The sequence below is a fragment of the Neomonachus schauinslandi genome, chromosome 14 (genome assembly GCF_002201575.2).
Source record: "Neomonachus schauinslandi chromosome 14, ASM220157v2, whole genome shotgun sequence".
Taxonomy (NCBI): Eukaryota; Metazoa; Chordata; class Mammalia; order Carnivora; family Phocidae; genus Neomonachus; species Neomonachus schauinslandi.
Window position 1 is genome coordinate 74,312,745 of NC_058416.1, and position 12,049 is coordinate 74,324,793.

Consider the following 12,049-nt stretch of genomic DNA (forward strand, 5'->3'; position numbering starts at 1 on the left):
GCCGGTGGAATTCTCCTGCGATTGCTATGGTCAAAGTTCTTTGGGAACTCTCTGACGCAGAGAACAAGATGTAGGAAAATGGGACCAACTCCCGGGTGTTGGGCCCCTTTTGTGGGCCAGAGAAGCTCGCCTTGACCTCAGGAGGGCCAGACTTGGCCTACCACTCTGGTTTCGGCCCTCACCTTCACGGAGGGAAGAAGGCTGCACACCCCCAGGGGTTCCATCCCTGAGGGAAGCTTGGGAAACGCAGCCCCCTCCCTCCTCTTCCTGAACACCCCCACCCCCCAACGCCCCACCAGCCGAGCCCCAGCGAGCCAGTCCGGAATGATCCTGCTATGGCCAAGCTCTGGTTCAAATTCCAGCGGTACTTCCGCAGGAAGCCTGTGCGTTTCTTTACCTTCCTGGTGCTCTACCTGACGGCGGGGAGCCTGGTCTTCCTGCACTCTGGCTTTGTGGGCCAGCCTGCTGTCTCCCAGAACCAGGCCAGCCCCGCCGCGGGGGTCCCAGCCGAGGGCGCCGAGCTGCCCTTCTTGGGTGACCTGCATCTGGGCAGAGGCTTCCGGGACGCGGGCGAGGCCTCGAGCCTCGCCCGCCGGTACGGACCCTGGTTCAAGGCCAAGGACGGGAGCGAGAGGACCAAGCTGGGTGATTACGGTGGAGCCTGGAGCCGAGCCCTCAAGGGGAGGATCGTCCGGGAGAAGGAGGAGGAGCGAGGTAAGAGGGATAGACAGGGACGGTGGCCAAGGAGAAGGGAGGGGCTGAGAAGAATATAGTAACAACCACCAGGTCTCAGTGTTTAATGGGAACCACCTGCCATGCAGTTACCACTTTTGACATGCCAGGGGCTCCGATGTCACCCCCATTTCAGAGGAGAAATGGGAAGCTCAGAGAGGTAAAGTAACTTGCCCAAGGTCACACAGCTTGTAAACAGCCAAGCATGGATTTGGACCCTACATCTGTCAGAGTTCAAAGCCTGACACTTCCTCGCAGCCTTCTCAGGCTTGTTAAATAAATACACATGAAAATGAAGCAGCATCGACTGAGCACTTACTGTGTGCCAGGTACTTTTCTAAGCCCTCTGTGTATTGAGGTGTTGCCACGATTCCGCGTGGATGGTGCTCCATTCCCATTTTAGGGATGAGGAAACTGAGGCACCACGGGCCCAGGGCTGTGAGAGCTTCTGCTCTACCATGTGGCCTGTCGGTCCTCCTCACTGGATCTCTTGGGGATGGCTCCTGGAGGGCATCATGGCCCTGGGCATACTTCCTTGCGATTTCTTAGCCTTTCAGTCAAAAAGGGCTCTCCTTTGTGAGTGCAGTACCTTACCTGATTTCCGCTCGGCCCCACGGACTTGAGCAAGGAGCGTGATCCTACACCCAGGTTACACTTCTGGAAACTGAGGCTTGGTGAAGGGGGACCCTTGCCCAAGGCCGTAGAGCGGTAGAGTTGAACTCAAACCTGCCTGGCCCGAGTACTCGGCCTGCTAACCATCTTCCAGAGTGGGCTGAGGTCTGCCCAGCGTGCGGGGGCGGAGCCCGCAACCCTGCAGCTCCGGAGATGAACACAAACGCACGTTTTGGGAGTCCGGACCAGATGGTTTGGGAAGATCCACCACCAATCAGGGCGGAAGGAAAACCTCCCCAGCCTTTGTGTTTCCTGCCACATGTCACACTTCCACTGTGATTCAGCTCCTAGAAAACCCCTTCTCTTACCACTGAGGGAAACGGGATTAGCAGCGGGGACTCACCCAGGGGAGCACAATCCCCTGCTTCAGTCCCACCCCATACCTGGCTCAGGAGCCAGCCAGGAGACCCCACCTTCCCACCCTCGGGGATTTCCTAGAAGCTGCCTCTTCCAAGAATGCAGCGTTCACAGGGAGGTGAAGGAGAAGGTGGGAGGTGGCAGAACAGATTGGGGCACTTGGATTTGTATTCCAGTTCTGTCCCAGCCAGCCGTGTGTCTAGGCACATGGCTTTACCTCCTCATGCTTCAGTTTTGTCGTTTGTGAAGTAGGGACAGCGATCCCTCCCGTCTGGGCTTTTCCTGAGAGCTCACTGAGACAGCACTTGGCACATAGTAGGTTCTTAAAGGTGACCAGAAAACTCTCGTGGATCTGCCTGTGGAAGGGACCCCATCTTGTAGGCACGGGTGAGGTGTGAGGTGCTGCACTGATGGAGAAATCGGGAAGTGGCTTTTCTTTCCTTCTCCACCCACCTGGTTGTCTCTCTCCCCAGCCACTCCCAACTCCTTCTGGTAGTTTGCAAGCCCCAAAGTTTGTCACAAGCCCACACCTTAGGATATACTGTTACCCCACCTAGGATAAATTCCAGAGTCTCCTACTGTGGCCACCTCTCCAATCTCATCTTGTAACACTCCCCCTGTCCCCCTCACCACCACACCCTGCCCCACTGTCCTTCTTCCCTTTTGCTGAATGCACCAAGCCCATTCCTAACTCAGGGTCTTTGTATGGCCAGTTCCTTCTATGTGGGATGCTCTTCCTCTGTATCTTTCCATGGCTCCCTTCCTCCCTTCCTTTGGGTCCCCAGTCAAACCTCGCCGTCCCATAGAGGCTTCCTAAGTACAATAGCCCCACTTTGTACCTGGTCACAACCATATTCCCCAGTTTTATTTTTGTGACGGCACTTACCATCATCCAGAAGCATCCTCTTGATGTGTTTGCTTCCTCGTTTGTAGTCTGCCTCCCCTCCTAGACTGTCAGGTCCATGAGGGCAGAGATGTTGCCAGTCTTATTCCCATCACCCCCCCTCCCCGAGGGGGGTGGGTGGGTGTCTGTTCATTCAGCACCTGGGACAGCACCCAGCACAGCCCTGGTGCTCAGTACCTACTTGGTGAATGAATGAAAGACTGGATGGACCCATGAATGAATGACCATCCCTCTGTCTGGAGTGCCTCCAAGGGTCAACTCCACTCTTCCTCCAGCTCTCATCTTCGTTCACCTCCAGGAAATTGTCCCTAACACCACCCCACTCCCCCCCACCCCCCGCCTGGCCAGGCTTGATCAAATGCTCCTCCTTCCTCTCTGGTCCTTGTCAGGGTCTTTAGGTTAAGTGATAATCGCCTGTGCTTGTCAAGGTTCCAGACAGAATATGAATTCCTTGTAGTGCAGTTGATAACAACACTCACAACACCTCCCAGTTGTTGTGAGAGTGAACTCTCACTGTCATTACTACTAACGATTACTATCATTTCTTGAACACCTACGTCATGCCAGCCACTGTCTAGTTTTTCACATATTAAAGATTTTTTTAAATTTTATTTTTGAGAGAGAGAGAGAGAGAATGAGTGGGGGAAAGGGCACAGGGAGAGGGAGAAGCAGACTCCCCCTCTGAGCAGGGAGCCTGACACGGGTCTGGATCCAAGGATCCCGAGGTCACAACCCGAGCTGAAGGCAAACACTTAACCGACTGAGCCACCCAGGCACCCTGTTTTTCACATATTATTTGAATGGAATGATACATGTAAGATGCTTATCACATCTCCTGGTTCATAATAATAGGTCACTTTAATCGGTGATGTTATTATCCATAGCAGTAATAATAGCTACCATCTCTTGAGTGATCATTAGGGGCTAGACCATGTTGTAAGTGCTTCATTGCCTTATTTAATTATCACGACATAGGAAGTTAGAGGCCACTGTTGTTCTGTGTCACAAATGGGGAAACTTTTAAACTCAGAAACCCAGGTCACTAAGATTTGAAACAAGGTCCATTTCTTTCTTTTTTTTTTTTTTTTTTTAAGATTTTATTTATTTGACAGAGACACAGCGAGAGAGGTAACACAAGCAGGGGGCAGTGGGAGAGGGAGAAGCAGGCTTCCCACGGAGCAGGGAGCCCAATGCGGGGCTCGATCCCAGGACCCTGGGATCATGACCTGAGCCGAAGGCAGACGCCTAACGACTGAGCCACCCAGGCGCCCTGAAACAAGATCCATTTCATTCCAAAGCTTGTGAGCCTTTTCCTATACCATACTAACCCCTCTGCCCCTGGACATCGGATATATTTTATAAAATGTAAAGAGAGAAGGAAGAGAAACTAAGAAAGAAGCCCAGAGCCTAGAGCTCACAGCAGGCAGCCTTCGGAATCAGGCAGCGTTATTAAGAAACACAAATCCAGCCTGTCCTTGATTAACTTATTCAGAGTTCAGCAAGGAAAGACAACGTATTAGATTAACGCTAATAAAAACAAGACGCTGCTTTGACCTGACGCTGAACACATTTGGTTTTTCTCTGAAGCTGGCAAGGGCTCTGCTTGATGCAGTGATGCCGTCCTGGAGCTGTAAAGGATTCAGAGCCCATCATGGGCTGGGAGGGGAGGGAGGAGCCGCTCATGGGGCTGGGCTGGGGCCGGGTGGGAAGTCTGACTTCCCGGGTGGAGCTGGCCCCTTGGATGTGCCACGCACCTTGCCGGCTCCTTTAACCTTCCCCAGCCCTGGGAGAGCCTGTGCTCTGAGCAACCAAATCAGGGTCTCCCTTCCCGTTCTATAGCTTGCTGACTGTGCAGCTTTGGGCAGGTCACTTCACCTCACTGAGCCTCCCGACTCCTTTTGGGGCTAAGAAGTACATAAGAGCAGCCAGCTCTCATGATGATTACCTAAGATGAGTCGATCGTGTGCTAAGTGCCAGGCACTCTCTGAAACACTTTGTACCTATTACATCACGTAATCTTCATAAGGAACCCAGTGAGGTGCACGCTGTTGTTAACTCCATCTTACAGGGAGGAAAGGGAGGCACAGAGAGGTCAAGGCACTTGCCCAAGGTTGTCCAGCTGGAGGAGGGAGTAAACTAGCAATGTGAACCTTAACCATCATAGCACCTCACTTCTCAGTATACAGGAGGTCACTTAAGACATGTCAGCTATTATTATCAATACTGTAATCCAGAAGAAAACAGAGAAGCATAGAGGTGATGGGGCTTGCCCAAGGGGACACAGCTAGTCATAGGCAGAGCCTGTGTGGAAGCCAAATCCAGTTTGAATTTGAAGCCCGGGCATGAAGGACAGGGAGAGAATCAGTCTGCATTTTTGGAAGAAGCAGCAGGGCACCCATTCCCCATCTCCTCCAGTTGAAGATCCAGTCTTTGCAGGCTGTTGAGGGTCTGGTCTGTGTCAGGGACTGTGCATGCATACCCTCAGCTTCCCATCAGGCAGCAAGTGGAGCCCCTTTCACGGATGAAGAAACAGAAGCTCAGAGAGGTTAAGTGACTTACTCAATGTCACACAGCTGCCAAGAGGCAGAGCTGACTCCAACCCGAGTCTGAGCCTAAGCTCTTATTCTTAACTGCTGAGCTGTACAACCCCCAACACACTCCATCCATCCATCCATCCATCCATCCATCCATCCCATATTCATCACACGCCTACTATGTGCCCTGCCCAGTGCTAGTTGGTGGAGACACAGGAATGATTCAAGCACAGTTTTCTCCTCTGAGGAACATTCACAGCCCCTGGGGGGCAGACAGGCAAGTAAAATGATAAATTTGTATGTTCAAAAAAACCTTGGTCCTGATTATCAAAATCACACCTGCTCATTGTAGAAAACTTAAAATGTATAGAAAGAGAGATGAAAATAAAAATGGCCCGAGGCTCATCCACCTGCAGCCACAGTCCACACTGGGTGTCTTGCCCTCCTGCCTCTTTCCTTCCTGTGCGTATTTACGAAGCACATACTGTATTTAGATAGCATTGTATCTTGCTTTCCCCCATGCTAGCACATTTTCCTTGTGGTAAAAATTTTTCTGCCATGAGCCTAAATTATTTCCAATTTGAAAAAGTAATGGACAGTATCTGGAGAATTGTTGAGAACAGCATTAGGGAGTGGTGGGCCAGGGGATCTGGCATCCCAAGGGAGGGATCCCGTTCAGCCATGGGGGTGCCTTCCTGGAGGAAGAGATTGTTGAGCTGAGTCTGTGGGATCTGTAGGCTTTGAACAAAGTGAAAGATGCATCCCCTTGTACCCCACGGAAGCCCGGGTATGAGCAGAAAATTTCATTCTCTGCATTAGGAAACCCAGACAGCACTGGAATGGTCCTCTTGAAGGATGGAAAATCCAGGATGGCAGGGAAAATAACTCTTGAGTCTCTGCCCTGTGCCAAGCCTGGTTTCAAGGCTCAGTGTATAGGTTAAGCCGACTTACAGTCCGTTTTAACAATACCCCTTATATTCCTGTTCCAGCGCTGCTATAAGAAAGTAGCGGAACTAGGTGGCTTAAAGCAACAGGAATGTATTCTCTTGCAGTTCAGGAGGCCAGAGGTTCAAAATCAAGATGTCAGCCAGGGCGTGCGCTCTTAAAGACACCAAGGGAGAACCTGTTCCATGCCTTTCTCCTGGCTTCTGACATCGCTAGCAACCATTGACATTCCCTGGCTTGCATCTGCAGAACTCCAGCTTCTGCCTCTTTTCACATGCCTTCTCCTTGTGGCTCTGTGTCCTCAGGTGGCCATCTTTTTATAAGGACGCCAGTCCTATTGATTGCCCTGCCCCCACTCCGATATGTGCTCATACCTTAACGAATCACATCTGCAATGACCCTGTTTCCAAATGAGGTCACATCCTTAAGTTCTGAGCTCAGGATCTCAGCCTTTTTTTTTTTTTTTTTTGGTTGGGGTGAGGGGTGAGGGGACGACACAATTCAACCCATCTCCCTTCTTTGTTATTCCCGCTTTCCAGGCAGGAGAATGATACCTCCAAGAGCTTGGACTGGAACCCAGATCTGGTTGACTCCTGAGCTGGTTTTCTTCCCGCACTCCATACGTAATGCCTCCTGTTTGTGAATCTAATCACAGACAGTAAAGAAGAGGAGTACAGATCCGTTCAGGTTTAGTTATCCTTTTAACAAATTACCTTTATCAAAGCAAAATTTCTTGAAAAGGAAGATTAATTGAAGAAAAGGAAAGGAAAGGGGTAAAAAAATGCAGTCGGGGGGGCTCTATTCCAGATGCCTGCGTTCTCCAGGGCTCCCCCCTCCTTGATTCCTGCGCTGGAGATAAATAGTGTGGCCGGGGTGACTCTGCCATTTCAGCAATATTTGGATAGCTGCAGAGATGAGCTGATAGATGGTGTGAACTCGGTCATTTCTCCCCCTTCAAGTGGCCTGTGACTTTGTCCCCGTATTACATACCTAACGTCCCCCTCGTCTTGGAGACATCGTGCCACCCCAGCAGGATCCGAAGGCAGGTCACTGGGGAAACCACTGAGGCGGGTTGGCGGGAACCACACTGATGGCAGGTGGCAGGCACCAGGGGCAGGGATGACAGTTGTGATGACCACAGCCTGCTCGGAAGGGTCTGTGGGGAAGGATGCACCAGCACTCGCCCAGGACAGGGAGGAAACTGATTCAGTGTTTGTTTCCTGACTCACAGAGCTCAGCCCATTCGTCAGGTCAAAGTGTGTAACACGCCCGTGTTTCTCCAGGGTGTTCATGAGGGACTGTGGACCTCCCCCCCCACACCCCGCTTTGAGCACCTGTTGTGTGAGACCTCGAAGCCTGATGTCTGGCCTGGTGGACTGAGAGGAGGTGGCACAGCATTTAAAAGCCCAAGCTTTGGGGCAGATGGACCTAAGCTCAAATCCCAGCTCTCCTCCAAGGGCCCCTCTTCCCTGCCCCCCTGCAGCCTCTCCCCTGGGCAGTCTCTCTGGCAGGGACAGAGAAGCCCTCCTCCCAAGCTGAGACTCGCTGTGTTACAGGGGGAAGGGGCAGCTTTGGAACGGACAGGCCTGGGCGTGGATTTGCTCTAGACCCTCAGAGCTGGGTGGATTCAGGCAACTTAGCTTGAGCATGAACATGTGAATCAGTACCACTTTGGTGGCAAGGGACAAAAACCCATCTGAACCAGCTTAGGCTAAAGAGGAAAATGCATTGTGTCTTGTCACCCAGCTGCGGAAGGGACTGGAGTTTTCGAAGGAGTGACTTGTGCCCTTTGTCTCTCTGTGACTCTCCTCTCTGCTCGCCTCTGCGTCGGCTTCATGCTCCCAAACAGGCTGACTTTGGTGCTAGGGAGTATGGCTCTTGGTCGCTCTGGGCTTACAGAGACTTGCCAGTGTCATTAACCCAAGGGAAACAGATTTCTTTCTCCTAGCTTTGATCTGCAAGAATCCAGAGTGCATCAGGTGCCCTTCCCTGGAACAATCAAGCAGTCACTGGCTGGTGGGAGGGGCAATATAATTGGCCTGCCAAGGTCAGGGGCGGGTAAGGTCTGTTAAGAGAAAAATAGAAGAGGTGGTGCTTTGAAGGTGCAAATGATATCATGACAGTCCCCCCTTCACTCCAAAGTGGACACATGTATCCTCTGACTGTTGTTACTCGGAGGATCAAAATTTCATCTAGCAGGATCCACTATCCCACATAGAGCCAAACGCCCCTACCCTCACCCTTAGGTGAGACCAGCCAAAGCCATAGCACATCTCATTTCAAGCCCAGTGGATCCAGGGGCATTAGCATTTCTCCCCATCAGGTCTCAATGTGGCTCTTAGTGATCCTGGACCAGAAGGAAGCAGACCCTCCCCACAAGTAAAACAGTTGGAGGACAGACCTGGGCTTAAATTTTAATCAAGACGCTTACAGGGTGTAGGAACTTGGGGCAGATGTCATAGCTTCTAATTCTACTTAGAAAAGAGGAAAAGCAGAAGTAACATTTGTGGTGACTGGTCAGAACATACACCATATGCCAAAACTCAGACTCACTTCTAAGGCAGGCAGGTGTAATTGTCATTAGGATCAGCTTCCTCATCTGTAAAATGGGTTAATTAGAAGCTTGTGAGGGTGTGAATGTAAAAAAAAAATAATGCTAAGCAAAATGAGCCAGTCAGAGAAAGACATACCATAGGATTTCACTCCTATGTGGAATTTCAGAAACAAAACAGAGGAGCGAAGGGGGAAAAAAAAGGAGAGGGAGACAAACCAAGAAAACAAACGCAACTCTTAACTATAGAGAACAGACTGATGGTGACCAGAAGGGAGGTGGGTGGGGGGCTGGGGGAAATAGGGGATGGGGATTAAGAGTGCATTTATCATGATGAGCACTGAGTAACGTACAGAATTGTTGAATCACCGTATTGTGCGCCTGAAACTAATGTAACACTGTACGTTAACTGTACGGGAATTACCTGTTAGAGAGAGAGAGAGAGAGAGAGTGTGCGCACGTGCACGCGGGAGGAGGGGCAGAGGGAGAAGCAGGCTCCCCACTGAGCAGGGAGCCCAGTGCGGGACTCATCCCAGGACCCGGGGATCATGACCTGAGCTGAAGGAAGATGCTTAACTGACTGAGCCCCCCAGGTGCCCCAAAACTTTAAAAATTTTTAAAAATTAAAAGGAATTGCCCATAGTACACAGCATATAGTAGGTGCTCAATACATGGCTCCCCACACAGTCTTTTGATCTGACAGCAAAGACCTCATGCTGCCAAAATAACTTTCCCCCGCTTCCTCTCTCCCTCCTCCCACTCCCCCCCCCCCCCTTCTCCGATCCATCCCCGGATACTCTGTCCTTTACTGAACTGTGTTTACTGAGCCCGAAGTTCACCAGAGGCTCCGCCCCCGCAGCTCAGTTGCGAACAGCACCCATGCCCCAGTTATGGGGCCAGGACTCCCTCTGTGACAGGAAGGCCATACACCATAGAGCAAGCACGGGGACAGGACGTGGGCTTCTCCACAGCTGTCCCCATCTGATGTGCCCGCTCCAGGGAAGCAGTCTTTCTGTTTAAGCTGGACTCTTCTTAGTCAACCTCATCTTATAAAAGAAATTCAGAGTGATCAGGATGAGGCCCGTCTCCAGCGGGGCTGACAAATTCTGCACTTAGCAGGCTGGCACTGAGGGGCACGATTGCTCGGGAAGGAGCCTGCACCCTCTGCTAGAGCCCGTTCTCCACCATAAACGAGGGGGGCGCCAGCCCACAGCTGAAAGAGTAGGCCAGCCAGGGAAAGTGACCCATGGCACGTCATATTGTCCTCAATCATCCTCTGCAAGGGCTGGTGACATCCTCCCGTTACCTACAAATGGAATAGTGGAAGGAGTGCTGGTTTGGGAGTCCCCGAGACCTGGACTTAAATCTCCCTTCTGCCACCACTGAGCCTCGGGCTTTAGGCCAGACACTGGACCTTCCCGGGCCTCTGCTGAGTCATCAGGGAGCATGGACTTACCAGCACTTCCCACTTCACCTGGGTCCTTGCAAGGATCTCTGGATTCCAGAAGTAAGCAGGGATTCAGAAAACAGGCTCTGCGGCCACATCACCCGGGTCCACCCTAGCTCCGCACATACCAGCTGTGTTTCCTTGGGCAAGTGACTTCACCCCTCTGGGCCTCAGCTTCCTCTTCTGTATAGAGTGGGAATATTAGTACTTGGAAGATCATCGTAAGGATTCAGCGAGACGGTCTGTGTAACCCATTTAGCAAAGCGCGTGTCCCAATTCTAAGAACATACAGGGAAAGACTGTTTTATAAACTGAATTGTGGTCTTCATGTGCAAGAATGACTATTTACTGTGAAGTACAAGAACATATTTACTACTTTAAGAAAACTCTGCGTATGGTTTACAATTGGTTTTTATACGTCATTTAAAAATTTTCTTTGGATGAAAGCACTCCCCTTGGCCTGCATGTAAGCAAACTGTAAAGTACCTGCACAGCACTGTGAATGGCCAGATTCATATTGCACTCGTTTTCCTTTGTGCCGATTACGCACAAGACGCTATGGTAGAAACATTTATGCAGATCATTCCATTTTGACCTCACTGGGTTAGTATTTTCATCCCCACAGTGAAGGGAACTAGACCTTAGAGAGGTACCCTGGCCCAAACTGACTAGGCTGGTGCCTGGAACTGACCAAAGTGGGAAGCCTTTGAGGCTATCCTCGGAGGTATCCGAGTCTACATGTCCGAGGAAAAGTAACTATCTTAAGGCAGCCTGTAGAAATGAGAACACACCGTTAGCTGTGTCAAGCTCTTCAGAGCTGTCTCCATATGGGTCTCGTCTGTGTGGTGCTTGGACAGTGACCCTGGCTTGGCTCCCTGGGTGCTCAGTTGTCACCAGTAGAACCCAGGGGCTTGGCCTTAACCCTGGCCGCAGAACGGTCCCTTCCTCCTCTCTTGGCCTCCACTGCCCTTATGGGTCAGGGTCTGCCAGCCCACGTGACTTTCAGTCTCTCGTTTCTGCGTTTCTGCCCAGAGGAAGGAACTGGTACCAAAAGGTCAAGAAGGCCACGTAGCCACAAGGACACTGGTTACCACTGGTTTGCAAACCCTTTTCTGCTCTGTCCCCAGCCAGATCTGACTTTTCTCCTCTCCCCAAAGCCAAGTACATCGGCTGCTACCTGGATGACACCCAGAGCCGGGCCCTGCGAGGCGTGTCCTTTTTCGACTACAAAAAGATGACCATCTTCCGTTGCCAGGACAACTGTGCAGAACGGTAGGGCCCTGACGTCCCACGCTCCATTCATTTCAGACTCCTTTCCTTCGGCGGTGTCCCTTGCTTTTCCGTGGAAGGGCACAGCAGAGGATGAGCATGTGGCCACAAGGAAAGGGTGACGCCGGGGTGCATGCGTGTGCGCGTGTGTGTATGCAAATGAGCAGGATCGTTGGTCTGTGGGAGTTAATGATCGCATAGTCGTGTGACACTGTGCCTCGGTGTGAGTTTGTATGTACAGTGTGCAGGGTCAGCAGCTTATGTTTGGAAGCTTCATGCACATGTGTCATGATCTTTAAGTAATAGTGGTTGTGTGTGCAGGAGACTTTGTGAATCTGTGTGCAAGGGTCCAAACTTGTGCTCGTGTGTAGGAAAAGCCTGCGGGTGTGACTCGGTGAGCAGGAGGCTTGTATGACATCCATGGGACATCTTGTAGGGCGAAACACTCGGCTGTACCCACAGTGTTTTCCAGTTGAAAAAAGTGATGTTCTTGATGAGGACACATACTGGGGGAGGCAGCGGACTTTCCAGGGTGGATGAGGCCCCATAGGACAGGCAAGTGGGGACAGGACCCTCAGTCTGGGCCTAGGCCCCAGCATTGCCGCCTTGACCTGGGGTGGCTTGTGAAGAGGCTGCTA

At 51.4% G+C, this 12,049-nt stretch overlaps 1 protein-coding gene across 1 annotated transcript in view; it reads left to right on the forward strand.

The window, feature by feature from the left end:
* The first annotated feature begins 335 nt into the window (after positions 1–335).
* The window catches only part of WSCD2 (WSC domain containing 2), an 86,058-nt gene continuing 74,344 nt past the window's right edge, over positions 336–12,049 (forward strand). The window contains exons 1-2 of the mRNA XM_044921036.1: positions 336–714; positions 11,300–11,414. Coding sequence (XP_044776971.1) covers positions 336–714; positions 11,300–11,414 — 494 coding nt within the window. The remainder of the gene's footprint in view (positions 715–11,299; positions 11,415–12,049) is intronic.